Source organism: Pogoniulus pusillus, chromosome 15 (assembly GCF_015220805.1).
Source record: "Pogoniulus pusillus isolate bPogPus1 chromosome 15, bPogPus1.pri, whole genome shotgun sequence".
In the NCBI taxonomy this organism is placed as follows: Eukaryota; Metazoa; Chordata; class Aves; order Piciformes; family Lybiidae; genus Pogoniulus; species Pogoniulus pusillus.
In genome coordinates this window covers 45895-67506 of record NC_087278.1, presented here as the reverse complement: position 1 = coordinate 67506, position 21612 = coordinate 45895, and the positions used below count along the sequence as shown (strand labels likewise).

At 40.2% G+C, this 21612-nt stretch overlaps 1 protein-coding gene across 1 annotated transcript; it reads right to left on the bottom strand.

Moving 5' to 3' along the window:
• Positions 1–1246: 1246 nt before the first annotated feature.
• Positions 1247–21405, bottom strand: INTS13 (integrator complex subunit 13). Its single transcript, XM_064154859.1, has 17 exons — positions 21123–21405; positions 19585–19816; positions 18400–18474; positions 17477–17677; positions 17139–17221; positions 15386–15476; positions 13804–13932; positions 12096–12180; positions 10810–10899; positions 9754–9843; positions 8133–8311; positions 7253–7423; positions 5752–5906; positions 4661–4891; positions 3449–3588; positions 2667–2802; positions 1247–1941 (listed from the first exon to the last, which is right to left on the bottom strand). The coding sequence occupies exons 2-17, from the start codon at positions 19807–19809 to the stop codon at positions 1902–1904; spliced, it is 2121 nt and encodes a 706-aa protein (XP_064010929.1). The 5' UTR covers positions 19810–19816; positions 21123–21405; the 3' UTR covers positions 1247–1901.
• Between the last annotated feature and the right edge of the window lie 207 nt (positions 21406–21612).

Sequence of the window (21612 nt, the reverse complement as noted above, 5' to 3'; positions counted from 1 at the left end):
AACTCAAGGCCACTTCTCCTCCTCCTGCCACTTGTTACTAGGGAGAAGAGACCAAGCCCCACCTGGCTTGAGAGAGAGGCAAGAGATTGTGGAAGATTTTCTAAAAATCTCAAATATTGTAACATTGTTTTGTAAACACAAAATTTAGCCCACAATCAAATTACATATTAAACTACAATTGGAAGGTATAGATTAATCTGTATCCTGAGAAAATCTTCCCTGAAGTACAGTGGGAAGAAGGCTCCAAGCACAGTCAGTACCACCACATAAAAAGGAAAGGAGATATGCACCAAAGGCCCTTTCCAGAACTGCCACAGGACTTGAATGGAGAAGGTGGATCACCCAAGAGCCTCAGACCACTGACAATGCAATGAGGTTGCTGGGTCTGGCACTGTGCCCCAAGCCTGCAGTGTTGCTTGGGGTGGCTGTGACCAGAGTGGCTGGAAAGCAGCCCAGTGGAAAAGGGCCTAGGGTGTGCTGGTGGATAGCCAGCTGAACGTGAGACAGCAGTGTGCCCAGGTGGCCAAGGCCAACACCATCCTGGCCTGGATTAAAACCAGTGTGTCCAGGAGGAGTAGGGCAGTGATCATGCCCCTGTACTCAGACCTAGTAAGGCCACAGCTTGAGCACTGGTTCCAGTTCTGGGTGCCAAAGTAGAGATGTTGAGGTTCTGGAGTGTGTCCAGAGAAGAGCAGTGAGGCTGGTGAGCCATTTGGAATGCATCATACAAGTAGCAGTTGAGGGAGCTGGTGGTGTTTAGTCTGGAGAAGGCTAAGAGGAGACCTTACTGCTCTCTACAACTCCCTGAACAGGAGGTACCTTTTGTCCTGTTTCGTTTTGTTGGTGGCTTTTTGCTTGTTTAGTTGGGTTGTTTTCCCTTCATGTAATCTGGTATCCCTGCAACAGAGTAGTACATTACCCTTACCTCAACTAAAACCTGGGCCTCCATCTCCCTTCCTCCTTGCCCACATGAGGGATGGGGTGGGTAGGAAGGAGAAACCCCTCTGCTGAAACCAGACTGCCAGGTGCAGAGTCAAAACCAGGACACAACCCAACGTTTTATAACAGCTTAGATCCTGAGTTTTCCTGTTTGAGAATTCTACTCTCCACTAAGGAAAACTGGCTCTGAGCGAAGAAACTAAAGACACGTCACCTACTTAGTCATTTTATGGCCATTAATACCTGGAGTAAGTCTTCCCATGACATTCAAAAAGCTTAGATATAAAACTAGAGGTATCTTAAAAGGTAAAATTTAAAAAATAATTTAATGATAGCCAAACATTTTATTTTACTTTTGCTGACAAAGGCTTAACTCCAGCACAGTCTGAAAGGCTTTGATTTCTAAAGCACATTTCTAATCCATTTTAAAAGTCCTTTACCTGTAAAACCACTCACGTTCCCACCCCTTACGTGAAAGCCAAGGCTGGCATTTTCTCAGCTCAGTGGCCAGATGTACTTGGTGTGTGGCCTTTTCCATAACTGTGGACTCCTGAAGAAGTTTCATTTCAATAAAAATACTGATTAATCAAAATGAACAATATTATCCATTAATTATCAATTACTTGATTTTTTTTTTTTAAACAGTCACCACTGATTCTGAAATAGTGAAAATGTTACTTATGAGAAAGGACTTTAAACTCTGCAAGCACTTCTGAGGAACTAGTCCATGGCAGCACAGGTTTCCTTCATCCTAAAAGCAATTTGCAAAACACTCCAGGAGAGCTCCGTTTGCGTACTGCTTTTAATGTGATATGTGGGCGTAATATTTCATAGCAAAAACTAAGCGAAATGTGAAGGCCAACCAAAAGAGAGCTACACAACCGTACTGAAGCAGTACCCACATCCGTTCCAGCACGCAGCACTCCTGCGGATTGGCCGCACTCTGCCCACGGGCAAAGTCCTCACTGCCGGCCTGCTTTTCCATTTTCTGATGCTTCCATGCTGAAACGCAAGACGGCAACTGGTCAGGCTTGGCTTTGGAAACAAACCAACAGATTAAGAACCAAAAAAATCCCACCAAACCAAAACAAAGGTTTGAGCATTTCCTTACTTCACTAACCATCCTGTCCCTCCCTGCCCCAGCGTCTTATCTCCTCTCAGTATCTCAAGCAGCAACCAGCAAAGGCTTCTGCAAATAAACAAAATGCTATCCGTCGTTAGCCCCAGCAAAAGACAACAGCCTATAATCGTGAGACTACAGAGAATCTAGCTATAAAGATCTGAGCTTTCACGACTTAATACGGTCTTTTTCTTACACAGGTTGGTTTGGTTTTCCACTGGTTTTTGGCAGGACACGGGCTACCATCAATTTCATAACAGTATAGCACAAGATTCAGGCACTCAAAAACATTATTAATACTCTTTTCTTTGGGAGCTAAAGCATGCAACAGGCTGCCAAAGAACTCTAAATTTAGCTACCTGTGAAGTTTAAGAGTTTTGCTACAAAGGTGAGATCACCATGGCACAAGGAATGCATCAGCAGTCAGCCTTGCTTAGTGCAGATGCAAACTGCAAAGCTGTAGTTCTCCATCAATACGAGGACACAAAGGAATGCATTTCTGTATTTTAATCTCAAAGGAGTCTTTTTAATGCTGTAACTGAAATATTCCTCCATCCTGCATATTGACTACTAAGATGACTGCAGTGGTGAATTTACTGATACAAACCCATTTTCTTCTTTCAGATGTTGATACAGCTCAGCTTTATTGTTGACAGAGTTCAAACGGCCAATAAATTCCTGGTGTTTCCTAGAGTTAGCAGTATTAATTCTGCTGCTCCACAAAGATAGTAAGGACATTGGCCCTAAAATTGCAAGTAGAAAGAGTCTAATGGGTTTCCAAATTCTTCAGCATTGCATCATTTAAAAGGCTTAAATGAAATTACAGCCCGTGGTAGCACAACATATTAAACCCACTAATTTTAGACAACCTCATAATAGAGGCTACATGAAGGCAAAGCAGTAATAGCTCACTAGTTGCTTCACATCAGATTGATTTTGCTTTAAATGCAGAATCTGGACATGAGCTCAATCATTGTGGCACGTAATAGCTCACTCCAAGGAAGAGAAGTCATTGAGAACTGCCCAGTCTGACAACTATACTGCTTAGCCTCATGGCTATTAGTCAGGAGATAGTGATTTCTGCTGCCTGACCTTAGTATTTCTGACACACAGTAGCTCAAGTAGCACCAGCAGAAATTTGTCCAACTTGCTTCTGTCACCCCAAGTGTATGCCAGCAAACCCAAACAGTATCTTGGTATCTCTTTTTACATCGACCTGTTAAAGTTAACTAGGAGAAGATTTCTCAACAATGTGAGTTTAATTAAAGACTACCCTCACTAAGATAGCTAACTCCAAGAAGATTCATCCCATTACTTCAGAAAATACAGACTGATAAGACAACTTCTCTTTATAAGACATGATGCTCTACACTAATTCTTCTGTCTTACCTTTTGCCTTTTCAACTGTGGGTACTTCATCCATTGTAATAAGTGGCTTTTTATTGGGTGGCTCAGGAGAATCAGGGGAATCTTTGATAACTTCAGCTTCTGCTAGGTCTTCTTTTTCACGATCCAAAAGACCTTTCAATCTTTTTGAGAGTGAAGGAAAACAGAGAAGCAAAATATGCTAGGGCAGCACATGATTCTTGACATCATCCTGTACTCCTCAAAGTTGTACACAACCTGTATGATAAGAACACTTCTTCTGGACCCTTGAAATGGGTGGAAAATGCAATAGAGGAGACTAGGCAAGCAATCCTCTGGATAAAGCCTTAAGGGAAAAACCTTAAAATATAATTTCACTTAACAGTATGCGTGTTGAGGTTGTGACAGATGAACATTCTCAGTTTTGAAGACTATGTGACGATTAATCTAGAAAAATGCCACACTATTTCCTACTATATTTTTTCTGCGAATTCAGACCTATTCTGTATCAAGTTCCTTTTATTTCAACCCCCATTTTTGTCTCACATGTGCAAGAACAAGCAGTTGTGGGAATGGATTTGGTCATACACATGAAGGCATGAAACGTCATCAAGCTAGATGACAATTACGCAGCCAAAAAGGCCCCCTCTAGCCTAAATGATCAGAGCACACACAAAACGTGCAAATTAAGCTTAGCACCACAAACATGTCTTGATCTCCTCGGTAGTTTGAAAGACAGGAGAGAAGAGACTTGAAAGATGCTTAGCACTTGGACAAGCTACAGGAACAACAAGAATTACAGACAATCAATCATGACCAAAGGGTTAGTTGAACCAAAAAGATTATCTATCTGAACACTAAACTATCTACAGCTTGAGAGAAAATAGCTGCTTGTCTCAAGTTTTCAGTCATACTTTATACTTGTAAAAAGCAGTTGTGTCTAGCAGGTGCTGCTGTTATGATAAAAGCCAACAGGACAACTCCAAGTTGCAAAGCCCTAAGTGGTTTGTCCAAGAACCAGACTGCTTGTAAAATATGTTAACTGCACCACAGTAAGATGGAATTTCCCAAGTTTGGTTACGGTGTCTGATCCAAAAATCCTCGGGATCCACGCTCTGTAACAGTAGGCCAAGACCAAATTGAAACCCACAAGTGTTTCACCACAGTCTCCCATCCTTTAGAAGTGGGGCCAGATAAAAGTTATGCTCTAACTTTATTTCACTTCAAAAAATTTACCTTTCTGATTCTTGCCATGGCTTATCTGACTCATAGTCTTTGCCCAATTTCTCCGACTTGTCTTCTTTGTCTTCTCTCTTTCTACCACGTTTCTTGCGCTCCTCTTCCTCAGGAGGTTTGCTTCTGCAGGCCATCAAGCACTCCAAGACACGATGGTGTTTGTCAGAGTTGTTTATGTGTGCTCGCACAAGGGTCTCCAGTTCATTCCACATAATCCGGTACTGCTCATCCCTGAACGGAGCCAGAAAACAGTTACTATGCACCCACAGCATTAAACCACTGAGTAAATTAAGGTTAAAAAACAGACCAAGAAACAAAGAAAACCCAAAGGCAAAATGCTCCAGTGCTCTTGTACTAGAGGTCTATCCACCTGAGATTACCACACCCTTGAAACCTGGAGGCATACCACATGTATCATTTCCCAATTAAGAATCAGAATTAAGTTTTCATCCAAATAAACTATGCCCTCTGAAATGAAATTCTTAAACTTCTACAAGATCTCACTGTCAAAAGGCATTCTAAGTCCTCTTGACTGTTTGCCAACCACAGTGCCAGGGTATGCAGAGAGTCACTCATGTACTGACACGCAAATTATTCGCTATATAATTCTCTGGACTAAAAATAAAAATTAGGAAGAGCTGCACCAGACTACTGAAAACCTCCTCTCACATGGGAAATCCATAGCAGAATTTCTCCTTAGACAATTCTTGGAAGTACGATGCAATGAGTGAGAGATACCAGGACATACTGTTTAGAAGGAGTAGCCCATATCTTAACTGTTTCAAAAGGATTTGACTTTTCTAATAGAGCCCAATTTCACAGCACTGTATCAATCTCTTGCCCTTCCCAATGACGACCTTTGTTTTCATAGGTTTTAGCATGCTCTCAACCCTTCAGCAATAAGCCAATAAACCAAATGTATTTTTCCCTAACACAGCAATATCGGTGCTGCAATAGCCCTGAATGTGGAGGCAAAACATTCCCAGCGTTTAGTTTGCTACACGCTGCCTCTGATCAAATCTTAAAACACAATGTCAAAAGACTATTTCTGAATGAAGTCCACCCTCTACAAAAGGAGATATGCATGTCACCTTTTGGGGCCCTTTCCTCTTGTACCAACTGTTGAAATGGGCAGGGGATCATTTTTCCTCTCCATGTCTACCAAATTGTATATTGTTTTTTGACAGTTCAGAACATCTTCGTCAGTCATTGCTTCCTTTACAATCACACTGGCCAAGGGCACCACCTGTGACAAGAAAGTCACCAACAAGTAGAACATGGGTATGTTGCAGGAGAGGCACAGAATCACAGAACGGTAGGGGTTGGAAGGAACCTCTGGAGACCACCTAGTCCAGTCCTCCTGCTAACACAAGTCCACCTACATCAGGTTGCACAGGAATGCATCCAGCTGGGTTTTGAAAGTCTGCAGACTAAATGCAGCCTGCTCCAGGGCTCCAGCACCCTCACAGGAAGAGTTTTTCCCTCATGTTCAGTGAAAGCTGCTATGTTGCAGTTTGTGCTCACTGCCCCTTGTCCTATCACTAGGCACAACTCAAAAGAATCCAGCCCCATTCTCTTGATAGTCACTCTTTATGTATTGATCAGCATTGATGAGATCCCCTCAGGATGCTCTCCCCCAGCCTCAGCTCTCTTAGCCTCTCCTCATAAGAAAAAATTTTCAGTCTCCTCATTTTTGAGGCCATCCACTGGACTCTCCAGTAGTTCCTTGTCCCTCTTGAACTGGGAAGCCCAGAACTGGACACAATACTCCAAATGTGGCCTCACCAAGGCAGAGAAAGATCTCCCACAACCTCCTAGCCATGTTTTCCTTTGTGCACCCCACGAGACCATTAGTGGTTTTGGACACAAGGGCACATTGCTGGCTCCTGAGGAACTTCCTGTCCACCAATACTCCCCAGGTCACTCTCCACAGAGCTGCTTTCCATCAGGTCAAACCCTCACCTGTACCAATGCAGGAATTTAACACTCCTCAGGGGCTGGACTCTATACTTGCCCCTGCAGCACTTCATGAAATTCTCTCTGCCCAGCTCTCCAGCCTGTCCACGTGTCACTGGATGGCAGTACAGCCTGACAGCATGCCAGCCACTCCCCCCCACTTTGGTCCCTCAGCAAACTTGTTGAGGACACTGTCCCATCATCTGAATTGTTGATGAAGATATTTACCATGACTGAGCTCAGTAATGACCTGTGGGCAACACCATTAGATACAGACCTCCAATTAAACCCTGCACCACTGATCACAACTCTGGGCTCTGTCATTCAGGCAATGGAACAACATACAGAAAAAACATCCCCTCTTATTCTCAAACCAGTAGTAACTCTGAGCAGCTATAGGTAAATTTGCATTTGATTCACGTTTTCTTTACGCAGCAGTACTGTAGTTGTCAGGTTCAATAATTCCAACTCTATTTAGCTGGCATTCCATTAATCTATTGGCATTAAACAGCATGTGAATTTCACTTAAGTGAAAATAAACTGATTTTGTAGCAAGCTATCTACAATAAAATAGTCTATTTCATCAAGCAGCAAGATGAAACTTAAATGGAAGATTACAAACCCCGTGTTACTTACAGCTTGCATGTTGAAGATAGTAGTCTGAGAAATAATCATAGGCCAGTAACGAGTATGTTTTTCTAACTGATCTTTAGCACGTTCCAAAGGAATTTCAAGACTTCCATCAAGCTTATATCTGGGCTCTAGAAAAGGAGTTAATCTGTTTTCCCTCATAAATTCACCAAAATCCTAATGATAACCAAACAAGACACAATTAGGCATTTCTCTAACAAATTAACTTTCACTGAATGGGCAGAACAGCACAGTCTTGCTTACTACTACACTTTAGTACCACCTGCACTGACAAATTTAACAACCAGAGCCCTGCTCCTAGCTTTCAGATATACATTAGAGGTGAACACAAAAGTAGCTGTACAAAAAAAGGTTAAAAATCGATGCACAGGTTTTTGACGATAACGCCTTCTGGATCTGCCAGGTGTTTGACATATGATAAGAGTTCTGTTACTTTCCTCTGGAAGCCAATTCTGCTTGTTTACAACAGGCAGAAACCACGTGCTGAGAACAACTGAAAAAGTGAACACTAACTGATTGCTCCATATTTAGGACCCTAATCTATTTGTTGTACAACTAGCCACTCATCCTTATAGCAACGAGCAGCAAAAAGAAATGTCAAAACTAATTCTAGAATCAGAATAAATTTTAAATACTTGTAGTGCACAAGGAGTCACTTCCTCGACACAGAAAGGAGTCTATGAAGCAATAGTAGATGTACTACTTGGTACTAAATGTGTCAGCAACACAAAACAAAGACAGCCTGACTATGCAGTCCTCTCCAGAGAAGGCACCAACATTTCCTTGACATCTATGGCAGCATGCTCCTATCTCACCTGAGATAAGCACCAACTTCAAGAAGTAAAGCCAAAGAGAAGACTCTTACTGTAATCCGGTAGTCAGTGACTCTTCCACCACATCCTTCACTAATTGATGGGGGATCTTCTAGAATTGATCTTGAGCTGCTTAATACATGCAGAAAAATTTCTCCTCCATGGCTGCTGAGCATATGACTAATGACTTTAGATCCAGATTTGCGAGGCTGCTCCAACAGAACAGAACGACCTGTTGGAGACAAGTTTGCTTTTGTTAGTGTGCTGCAATTGTACTTACAAACTACTGGTACACAATACAGGTTTGTACCTAGCCTGTAAGGCTCTGGATCCATTAAAGCTGTGCTTTCATCTATCTCTCCTTTGGGCATTTTCTCCATGTCTTTACACAGAGCAGTGTTTCATGCTCTTTGCACAGGAAGATCAAAAGCCTCTCTCCTGGATCAATCACTCTCTCTGTAGGATATTCTTCTTAGGAAAAATATATATTTGTAAGACATTAAAATTATGCGTTGTGTAAGAGTTATTTTTCTTATGATTACAGATTATTTGCTATTTTTAATTAACACAAATTCCTTTGGATGCTAAATTTACTTGGCCCTACTACAGAATTTCTCTCAAATACAACTTTTTAAAAGTAACCAAATAGTCTACTGGAGCACAAAGGTATCAGTTGAGGTTACTCATTAATGCTTCAAATGGATACCTTTTTCAGGCAATGAAATAATACTGCTGTTCATAGTAAAATACGCTAAGTATCAAAGGGTGCATTCTTGAAACAAGTTATCTGTTATGAGGAAGCAAAACTGAGATCAGAAGAGTGGTTACTTGAAATTAGCTATTAATTTTGGTTCCAACCATTTTTATTAACCTAAGTACTTTGTCAGTACAGAATCTTTAGAGAAAAAACACACGAAAACATAGTGTTTAATACAACTGCCACACATGCATTTAGATATTCAAAGGACCTGAAGATAAACCATCCATATAAACCATACAAAGAATGTGTGTAATACAATTTTGTTTTAAACCATAAACCACTCACATTTAATTAACATTGTCTACTATCATTTGTTCAGCATGAACAATTTTGTCTTACATTTTTCACATATATTTAAATGGTAACTTCTTGCAGCAAAGTTTTCATGGCAAGGGTCGAGATCTTGCAGACAGGCAAAAATAGTAACCAAATATAACCTACTTCTGGACCAATTCCAGCACACACAGTTATGTTTGCTTCAACTGACCAACACACTTAGTTGGCCATAATCTGGTAAACAGTTTGAGGCTGCCCAGCATCTGCTAGAAATAAGGCATAGATGTAAATTTGCTAATACCTTGCCATAGTCAGACAAGCACTGTGACTGAGTGCACTGTCATCTACTGAAAGTGGAGTTGCCTATTAAACAGCATGAAAAGTATTCTACATTTGGATCCAGAAAGGAACTTTCAGAATTTGACACCTGCTCCTTTTGTCCCATCTTCAAGTTCCAAAATATGTTCTAATTGCCTTTGAGTACATTTAACACTTTTCTTCTCTTATTTGATGTGTTTGAAAAAACTTGAGTGTTTTGCAGTAGACATTAACTGCTGTACAAACTAAAAGTGTGGTAAATGCTCTGTTCACAATATTAACGACTTAAGCATTAAATAATTAGCCAAAGACAAATTTACCATTAAGAAGAAAGTTAGTAAGGCATGAGGAAGGTCGGCTATTTACATCTACTGGTGAAATTCTGTATGCTCCAGTGCAATAATGCAATTCTGAAAAAAAAAAAAGTAGAAAATCGAGTGTCATTCCACATACAGAAAAAAAAATAAAAAAAAATCACCTTACAGGAGGAGGAGGAACAGGCTACTCTAAAAATCAGCACAATGAGATCCAGCTGTTTCTCAATCAAGTCTGCTCCTTCCACCATCTCCTTGCAACCATTCCAGTACCTTCAACTCTGAGATCCTAATGCAATATCCAAGCCCTATTTCCAGCAGAACCTCCAGCTCACCTCTTAAATTATTTTACTGGATCAGCCTCCTCTTACTTCTCTTACCTAGAGATTTTTGACCTGCTGGCCCAAATAGTCAACAGGTCTTGCTGATAGTCTATAAAGTACATGAGCTGAATGGCCAGGGGGCTCCTATGCTACCCGAAAACTTCCCTTGCTTCTATTGGAATAGAGATCTCTCCCTTACTCAGAACTGAAAGTTAATATCAAGAGTCTACTCTATGGATAATATTGCATACGTTTAATCTCCTTGTGAAGATTTTTAACTTGACAATGTAAGTACATTAAGACAGTACTTTGACTTCTCACCTCTGAAACCAGAACTAAACTCAAAAAAGATGCAAAGCTTCAAAGCTGCTATGTTAAAATAACACCACTGTCAAAGAGGCAAGATGTACTTGACCCTGCTGGAAAGATAAATGATTACTGGTCATGGGAGTCAATGAACAGGTTCATGATACTTAAGAGGAGACTGAAAAAAGCCACCAAGAAAATCATTGTTACCCTCACTTCTTAAAAAAAACCACTGAGTGGCCAAGATCAGTAGAGCATTTTATGACTATTAGTGAAATATGGTACAGTCAGCAGCAAGGTTTGCAGAGCAAAAAGGCAAAACACAGCATTAACAAGAAGCAAATTACCTCCTTTTTCAGATTATCAGTGTACAGAGAGAACAGTGTTCCAGAAAGGTTGGAGCACCAGCTCCAGAAGATCTTATTTTACCTACCCACACTATTTGTTCGAGGAGTACACCATTTCAATGTCACAGTTTCTTTAAATGTGCCTTCTCTGCTGTTGCCACCTGTATGATTATCACCTGCCATAAAAAGTAAAAAACTAGGGTGATCAACCGTATTTCCTCTATTACAGTGTAGAATTCTAAACTTTTTAAAATTTAAAAATACTTCTGATATGACCATAAGCAAAACTACCTAATTTTTACCAAGTTACCTTGAGCAAAGAGGTCATCAGCTGTTGCATATTTTAGAAACCAATTCAGCAAACCAAATAGTGCAGCTCCAGAGTATGTTCCAAAGGCACAATTCAACAAGCAGAAAATTCTATCTATATTTTATCTATCACAGGCAGTATTTTTCATCTCAAATGCCTTAGCTGTATCAGACTCAATCCAAAAGTGAATCTAAAAATTCTGTAGCAACATTTCACAGAAATGTAACTGAATTTCTACTTTACTAGTATCAGTGCTATTAACAGCTACAAGAATTGTTTTAATACTAATAAACCAAAATGCACAGGATCTAAGGACTTTTCCCTCTCAAGGTTCCGATGGGAAAAAAAAAATTAAGAGGAATTGCAGTTAGAGCTCATTTTTGGCTTTAACTGGCAGATTTATTCCTTGAGCCAAAAGGTCATAGAGGACTATTTCTGAGCTCCTGCAGTAAAGCTTTATGCTTTCAACACAGTAACACAGCGCAGGTGACTCTGGATTCATTACTGAAACATCCTATTTTTTCCCAATATTTAATTATAGACATAAAATTTTACATCAAGCACTGTTTGTTGACCAAAATAGTTTTCCACAAGGCCCACTGGTACAATTCCTAACCTCAGCCATTAAATATATACTCCAGAGAAATACTACATAATTACAAGTTCACGAGAAGGATACTAAGTATTTCAAACACAACACAAAAGCTCAAAAGCCAAGTATCAACTACCTTTTCTAAAGCAACTGCTGCCATAAACAGGCCTATGAGATGCAAGCAACATAGATCAAAAACTGCACAAGGAGTAATTTTCCACACAATCGTATCAGATGCTTTCTCCTGTAAAAGCATTGCACATCTGCTCTCTAATCTTTTCAGATCTCAGTAGGAACTTAACGTGCCCCCTAGTCCCCACAAACATCCTGAATACACGCAACACTGTATCTGCAAGAAACAACTGAAGGACTTGCTGATTACATGTGAAACACACTTCAGTTAGAAGCTCACAATCTTTACTCTCAGAAAGCTGATGAGAAGCCACTTTTCCAGGACTGTTTCTACTTACCACTCTTCAAAAAGTCAACGTGCGCCTCTTTGTGATGGAGGAGCTCCACATCATAGTTAGCTGACGTATTAGCATGCTGTTCTTCCTTCAAAAGGCAAAGGCAGAGAACAGCAATAGTTACAGTAGCTGGAGATCACCATTTTCATAAACGAATGATTCTACAACTGCCTTTTATTCCAAAGTCTTCAAAGTGCATCAGACAAACACAGGATTGCAATGTTGAGGAAAACTCTTCACTATCTGACCTGTTTGAAGATGCAGCCATCTGCTCTTCTTTTTTTTCACCCTTTCTTTGAAATGCTATGGTTTTCTCTTTATACAAATGTCATCACAGGGTGCACAGTGCAAAACAGAAGTTAAAAATAAGCTTGACTACTTTTGTCCAAATGAGTCAAGGAAGTCTATGACACATTGTACACCACTACCTACCAATTACAACTTACTTAACAGCAACAAATGGCCACTGCAGAATTATATTTCATAACTAAAACCAACAGGAAATCAAACAAAAACACCCACACATTTGAAGTTATTACATCCTGGCACTTAAGATATGAACTGTACTTGCAGATGCAAGTTTTTAATTTGAAAAAAAAGGATGCTTGCAAAGAAGACACTGCATCTTTAAACAGCTACAGAGGACTAAGCAAAAAACAGTAACTTTGGTAATTTATTCCAAATGAAAAAACAAACAAAACCAAAAAACCCCAACTGAAACCCCACAAGAACCCAAAATGGTCTATTACTACAAGGAGAAAGGCAGAAGGGAGAGGCATACCAGCAGCACGCAGGTCAGAAAGTTACAGACAAGGTATTTGCAAGCTTAAGTCACATTTGTGCCATGAACCATGTCTGACTTATATTAAAGCTATGAAAATCTTTAATTCCGTGTTTTAATCGCAAAAATTCATGCAATATTGCTAGTTTTAAAAGATGCAAGAAATAATTGACATTAATAGAAATGGATTAATTTTTAAAACCAGGGAAGTTTATCTGCCCCTGTCCTTTGTTCAAACACTGCCACTTTGGTTTCAATTGTCTCTTGGTGCCTGATCAGAAAATTACAGTGAATTTAATAGCTGAAAATTCTTAATGCACTGACTTTCCTCCTAGTAGCAATGAACAAAAAATTAATAGGAACAGAAACAATTTTGAACAGAAGATGTTTAAGTTAATATCTTCATATTAGACATAGCCCCTGTCCCCATTTCTGGTTTATGAATATTCAAAAACTGGAAAGCCTAATGGAAAACCTTTAGCCAAAAAATCAACTATCAGTTACAAACACCTTTATGTTGGGTGGCATGATAATGAAACAGAGGAAAAAAGACTCACTATGCCACTATAATGCACAAGGATCAAGTAAACCTAAAGACAACTATAAAAAGACAAAAGAATCACAGACAGTAATCTGAGGTAAATAATATTGTATTTGTATCTATTAACACAGAGTACTGAAGCAACACTTGTATTGCTACATCAAAAATTGATATTTAGCAATACAACATTTTGTTCTGTGATCTTTTACTTTTTGCCCCTTTAATTTTCACTAACCTGCTCACAGACATTGAATGTGGGCTAATAAAAAAACACAGAAAATATGAGATGGAGAGAAAACCAAAGTTCAATTAAAATAAACATTAAAAGTTTTCAAACAAATCTAGAAGTGATGCAACTAGTTAATGCAAAGCTATTAACACAGTATTACCTTCATAGGAATGTTAGTTATTGTGGTTGAGGCCAGATCAAAGTGCTGTTGTACTAAAACATTAAGTTTTGTAGCCAGATGCCGACCTGCACGGACACTGTGCACTTCACTGGTTAAAACAGGTGAAAGCTGAAAGAAATTGACAGAGCATATAGTATTCACGAATTAGGCTCTAGTATTAATGCTTATTAATTTGAGACTACAAAATAAGTACACATAGACAACTACATTTGAGGGAAAAAACCTACCCAAACCATGGTAAACTATGAAGGAGTTCTCATTCAGATCTTTGCAAGTGTGGCTAGTTACTGTAGTCACAGTTCCTACAGTTTGTCAAAAAATTAGAAGTGTGCTAAAAACGAGTCAAACGTTAACAGCATTAGTGTCACAACATGGGGAAGAAATACTCTTAATAGCAGCTGTAACCCTAATCCCAACCCCCCCCCCGCCACATTGACCTGCTGAGTAACAGGAACAAAGTAACTTGTGTATACCTACCTGTACATATGTACACAAGTGAAACAAATACAAGCCACAAGACACATTTGGCATTTCCCTGGCCAGCAAGGACACTGGTTTTATGCTTTGGAAAAAAATATTAAAGATGACTGCCTTTAAGAGGAAAGTAGCAGTCAATTTGTTCTCTTACTTGCATTTCATTTAAATGCTACCACAAAAGTTTTGTAGAGAAGAATCTCAGGGAGGTAGCTATCACAGTCGTTGCATCTATGAAATAACATGCTGGACTAGATGCTTTTCATATTAAAGAGTACGACGTTGTTTTCTTAGAGAAGACACTGAGATGATCAGAACAAGTTACACAATGTTTTGTATGTATGTGGTTTCAAATGCATCTCTACAAGAGCACATACGCTTTTGTTACTCAGCTGAGTAGTTACAGATTCAGATGCATCTTTTGACCTTTTTGTAGCTGTAGGGCACTTCAAATATTTAATGAACTTCAAGCATATTGTACATTCCCACAACATATCTCCCTTTCACTTGGAGACGTTTCTCACAGCATTTCATTAAAAAAGACATTCTGCTTGCTAACGACGGAATATAATTCACACAACATCTTATTCTGGTTTCATGAGAAAACCATTCAAGCACACACCACTAACTTGTTAGTCTAAGCAACACGTAGACTGCTCAACAACATCCATATCATTCAGTAGTGTATCTGGCAAAACAGGGCTTGTGCTAGCTAGCAGCTTATGCTCAAAGAGCAGAAAAGGTCCTCACCTAACCTTGGCACACCAAGAAGTTGGTTTTCCACTAGGGTCCAAAAATCTGTTCTTCAGCCTCCAGAAGACACACAAGACCATCACTGTATGGCATTATGGCTTACTTCACAAAAAATGAATCATGACTTAATGCAAGAAAGTTCAGTAAAGAAACAAAGGGGACACATATATGTGTGCAGCATACACTTCAGAGAGCAACATGCAGACTGTCTTTCCAAAGAATTACTTGTACTTTTCCCTATACTTCACTACAGAACAGAGGCTTAAACCTTTATTTGCATTATTTTGAGTGACACAGCTCAATCCTCAGATTAATACTATTTTAAGCTCCTTACCTCTTTTTTTGGACGATCTGAAACAAGGCTCTCTTCACCAACTGGGTAAGTGTGGATTAAGACCAATTCACATTTTTGAATCTGCATTAGGCTTAAAGATAAAAAATATTCTATTTAGTCTGTTGTGTGGCAGACATCCTCCAAAAACTTAAATAATTTCTTTGAAGATTCACCTGATTTCCAGAACACAGAATCATCAAAATGTATTAGAACATCCTGTTTCTAAAAGCATTCTGTAGAAGCCAGGTTACATTTTAAATACACGTAGTTCAAAGTGTTTATGAGAATAAAAACCAAATTCTAGCTCCTTGGATGTTATACCACTGTTTCTTTTTGGACAGAACTTCAGTCTGTTGAGCTTCAACTGAAAATTGACACCACAGAGGATCTGTCTCCAAGTGTGTCTTGGGTTCAAATGCAAGTTCCCAGAGACTCTAATAAATTTAATAGACCCAATGACAATTTATAGAATTTATAGAGTGCCCTCCCCTCTTCCCCCTCCTTTTTCCCAAAAGACAGGGAGAGAGAGAAAGGTAGGGACACCCAAATAAATCAATCTCACGCGATTTGGAAGTTAAAAAGGAAAAGTTTAACAATAACTTAGAAAAGGTATTGGAGGTAGGGGAGTTTACAAAAGATAAGGAAGGGAAAACAGCAAAATACAAAAAGGGATGGATACAACCCGAGCAATGTGATGGTGTCTCTGCCTCGTGGCTGCCACGTGGTGTGCTGGTATGCAGTGTGAGTGTGTGTGTGTGTCCAGAGGGAGCCAAGGCAAAAGAGAGGGTGAGGAGCAGGAAGTGCTCCTCTTTTATACCACAGGAAGTGGGGGGAGTGGGCTAACCATCACCTGGAGTGTGGCCCACACCTGGGGAGGGGCCAAGACCCCCAGGGTCAGGTTCAGGGTCACTCCCCCCGGAGTGTTAACCCTATACAAAGTGTCTGCACAGGTATTAATAAGAGGATTCTAGCAAACATAAGAACTACCTCAAAAGCAATCTCATCTCCTGACACAGCCAGAAATCGGCACATAATAACATTGTTCCACATATCTACCTACATGAAGGTATTTACAGTGGACTCAGAAGCAGATGCCCTGGGCCAGTATCTTTTATATATGCAGTAAGTCAAATCAGCAGCAGAAATACGGGAGAGTTCTCCCTTTGCTACTTAAGTCCCTAAGAGGCAACCAAGAAGAGGATCTCCATCTACTCCACACTTAACAAGGCAATAATGCAGTCCCTAGGCCAAACACCTCACTAGTTACACAAAACAGAGGGTAGAAAAGGGACTTCTCAGAGATGCAACCTGCTTTTCAAGAGGTTCCTTTTCCTGAAGGAAGCGTTGGGCAACACAGTAATTCAGAAATTAAAAATTATTTTCAAAAGAAGTTGGCTATTTCAGTCAAAAATAAAATGTCAAATTACTGCAGCGTCAAGGGAGAAGCATCAGAAGAACTACTGGTTAAACACAAAGCACAGAGCAAGGCACAGTTGCAAAGCGGTTACGAGCCTCATAGTAGAACAAGATATAGAAGATAACAACTAAAAATACTACCCTGTAAGAATAGAGAATTATGCCGAGAAGTTAATGACTATACAACAGCTCTAAGTCAACAATATGATTTAGGACCATCCATTTCACACAAGCATCCAGATAGTCCATTAGAATAAGCTTTAAGTGACAGAAATATGTCTGGATTTAATAGAGGATGCAGCCAGCACACGCAGAATGAGAGAAAAAGTGTACTCACTGATCTGAATTAGCTGCAAGCTTGTTGTGCTCATGAATGGTTTCCTGAACACAATCCTCCAGCATTCGAACATGGCTGTCACTAGAAAAACATTTACATGATTTTTATGCAGGACAGTCAATCCTTCTGTTAAAAGCAACATGCCATTAAGTGCTCTCCTATTTCCAATGGGAAATTTTTGGTTTGCTACTGTAACAGATCTCCAAAAATGACATTTAGTAAGGCAAGAAAGGCACTAAGAAGGAAAAGTGCCAAATACTTAGGGTGCTAACTCAAGACAATCACAAAAATGTATGAAATAACTTTGAGATGGTAGAAGCACATGGTCATAACACCCTTTTTGCATTAGTAATACAGATGATTCTACCTCTATTTCCAACACGTTCTGCATTCTCCATGAGCATGGTTCGAGCCTCATGCTGGTATTCTGTTATTTTGCAGAGCGCTTCAACTGCTGCCACCAGACCATGGAGTATGCTGCAGCACTCTGGATCTGCCCGAGGATTAGGTGGCCCAACAGCTGCCAATGCTGCCATTAACTGATTGGAAAAAGGAATTGTTACTGAAAGTCACTTTCCAGCCATTTGTTAAATAGACCAGTTCAGGAAAAAGTCATCAGTGTAAGTTACCTTACTTGCTAATTAATAATGTTGGGAGAACACCAAATTGAGCAACTAAAGACCATTATAAATTCTGGAAAACACTTGTCATTAAGTTGCCCTCTGCAGTTAATTTCTTAATTGTTACTAAACCTTCAGAACTTAATATTCTCACTCACTACAGAAACATATCTGGCTGCAACAAGTTGAAGTACCTCAGAGAAATTATAATATTATCAGCTGCCATCTGCTTTTATTTCCTAAGAATCTGGAAATTCAGTTCCTCCTCAAAGTAAATATTTCACAGGACAAACCCACTCAGTATGGAACAAAAACAGCCTATCATGCAAATGCAAAAAATCTCAAAACCTGAAATTCAAAAAGTATCACTGAATTATAGGAGAAATACACCAGCAATTTCTTCATACATTTTATGTTAATATGTAACTCTATACTCGGAGCTACTTGATTCTTTTTAAAGCTGCCTACAGAACAGACCAGACCAGACCAGACTCACAGGCTACTTCAAATGCTGTTAAGTAATTTCAGACCAGACCCACTAATATTAGCCAGTGTTATTTCATACTGAAAGTGGTAACAAGCTGTTATTTATACTGCAGTTATTCTAGGCTTACTTAACAAAAGAAAGTTCCAAAGCATACCTCCTGCAAGTTCTGATCTTCTTGAGTCCAAGAATTCAAAACGTGAGCCCCAGAATCACTCACAATGAAATTCACCTAAAGGATGAAAAAAAGCACATGTAAAATAACATCCAATCATACAGATCCCCCAAATCAAATAAATTACTTTTCTGATACTCTGAAGGTAAGTGCAATGACAAGACAGACCAAAAATAAAACAATAAAAATACAAAGCATCTACTCCTGTTATATGCAGCTACCCCTTTAGTTAATATTGGCAGCTTCTTAATCCCTATTTTTAAGACACCAACTCGACCTCTATTACATCAGCATTGCAGGATACTATGAAAAGTTTTAATAATTAGATAATTTCAGTGGAGTAGCTTCAAAATTCAATACTGAAATGCTACAAATTGTTCTCAAAAGACTGTCACAGTATATCACAGGGGTGAATATCTAGCAAGATTTAAAATGCATCACTTAGCAAAACATGTTCCAAAGATGACTGGAAAATCTAGAGGAAGCTCACTTTCCATGCTAGCTTGTTTCTCATACCATACACACTCCAGTTTAGCCAACTCTTCCACTCGCAACTACTTTAAACCAATTTCACTGTCAGAAGCTTAGTTCCATTTTTTTAGGGTAACTAACATAATGCATAATAATTTACTCAATGAGAAAAGAATAAATATGAAAAAACAGGTGTCAGCTACCTTAATTTACAGCATGTTACCGAACCCACCAGGCATTTCTTGTTCTAAATGTGGAGCTCTGTGCCAGGAAGCTCCAGGCAGAAGCTACCTCATCCTAAAGCCCAGAACATCTTTCTAATTTAACATCCAAAAAATTATAAAGTCCTACAAAGTGTTTAAGAACAAGATTTAATTTAAAGCCTCGTTCAACTTTTCATAAATTTAAAGCTCAGAAGAACACCATTAATAAAATATTAGGTTATCTTAAAAGACCCTCCTCATGTTTTACAAAACTAGGACAACGAAAAGTCCCCAAAATAAATGTGTAATGGCATTTTTATACTACTCAATTTAAAATAGCTATGAAGTGTATCAATGACACCAAGATATTTTTATAGAACCAATTAGATTTGATCTTTTCACACCTAACCAAGCATTAATAACATTGAGACTTCATTAAAATGAGGAAATATCCCTCATACGATCAAGGATCATATGCATGATGAGAACTTACCAGTTTCTTGAAAGGGAAAATATCATACATTATTCTACAGTACTCCATGGATGACTCCACAGAGCAGGTCCATAGTGATTTTGATATGGGTGCTAGAGGTATGATTCCTTGGGTCCGGTTCTTCACTAACATATCGAATTCAACATGCTGTCTGCAGGACTCTGCCATATACGGGCAGTGATCCACAACAAAAACAGTTTTATGAGACTCAGAGAAGATTCTCATTTTCTTCCTGAAAGAAACAGACATTAAAAATCAGAAATTGTACAAGACAAAAAACGCCCACAAGATTTCTCAGCAATTTAGATACAGTAAAATTATCTTACTGGAATACGCAAGCTTTGAAAAGATAACATCTCAGTATTTAGATGACAATTTACATTAGCTCCTACAAAACTATTAAGCTTCTAAAGTCTTACAAAAATTTCCATTTTAGTCTATTCACATGGAGACAGCCATCTTCTAGATCTCTCACTAGCTCATATAGCTAGTATACTAGATTTCTAATCAGAAAAAACTCTCTCAGAAAACGTGATAGCGTGCTTGTGAAAAGGCAACAACAACACACAATATTACCCACCCCATTCTTCCAACCAAAAGATTTTTTAAAATGAAAAACACAGAAGCTGCTTCCTGTGTAAACATTATTTCCTAAAACAAGCAACACAGGAAAAAATATTTATGATCAAGCTATAGAGACCATGAAGCACAACAGACGTCGGATTTTAGATTTTTAGCCTTTGCTTTGTTAGGTATGTCCTTCTGTTGTTAAAATCACATTTGCATCTCCCACTGACCAACAACCCAAGAAAACTCACAGATCAGCACTCTTTATGCTATTCCCTGCTACAAACCCCAAGAGCTCCATAATGATGTGAGGTGCACTCCCCTGTTCCACACCAAGAGACTGGGTTTCCCTCTTCTATAGCACCACTGAAAGAATACTTTTGAAAGAGCTGTAGCAACAGATGCCAGTGTTAGCATGGACATCGTAACCTCAAGCCCCAAACTACATACATCAAATGATCTTAGACTAGTGCTACTTCAGTCATGTTTAACTCACAGATGCTTCCATAACAATTCCAGCATAGAAAAAATTATTTTGCCCAGAAAAAAAAGCCAGAATCACAGAATAGCAGTCGTTGAGAGTTCCACAGACCATCTAGCCAATCTCTATGCTGATGAATTACAGAACACACCAGAACTACACACGAGCTCCTTTTAAAAACGTAAAATACTAAAACAATGAGGATTTACACAAATCAGACTGCAGTCAGCATCTTGCTCGCGATGTAGGTTTTGCGCCTGCCCTTAGCAGCAGCTGCTGAGGCACACACGATACACCCTTTCGGAAGATGCCAAGTCCAAGAACCTGCATACTAGCTCTGCTCTGGCAGAAAGCCTGCGGGCTCAGGGAGGCCGCGCTGGCTCCCAGAGGGCAGGCAGGAAGGCAGGCACAGCCACAGAGCGGCAGGGTCCGGAATAGAAGACGTCACTATCCACCCACCAAGAGGCACAAAAAGAGAATCGTTTCCTACCTTGGCCGGCTCCTCCTCTGATGCACAAGTCCTGGTCCTACTCCGCGCCGGGCCCGGGCCCGGCCGCGGCCTCGCTCCGAGGATGAGGAGAGATGAAGCCCGCGGGTCACCCTAGATAGGGTCAGGCGCGGGCGCCTTCGGCCGGGCGACCTCCATGTCCGTCCACCTGCCTCCTGTGCTGCTGGTTCCGCGGCGAGCGCGGGACCCAGCTCCTGCCTTCGAGCCCGACGCCCGCGGGGGTGGGAGAAGCGGCCGAAGCCCCCCCCGCTCCGCCCACCCCTAAGGCCCCGACACCCCCGCCCGGCCACTTACGCCGCTGGCACAACGGCTCCCCCAGCGCTGGCGGGGGGAGCGCCTCTTCCCTCCTCCCCCTCAACGCGCCCGGCAGCGGTAGCCACCCGAGTCCCGGCGCCTTGCCGGGCTCACTCACCCCCCATGCCCGCGTCCCAAACGCACCGCTCGGCCCTCCGCCTAGGCGCGGGGCGCGGCG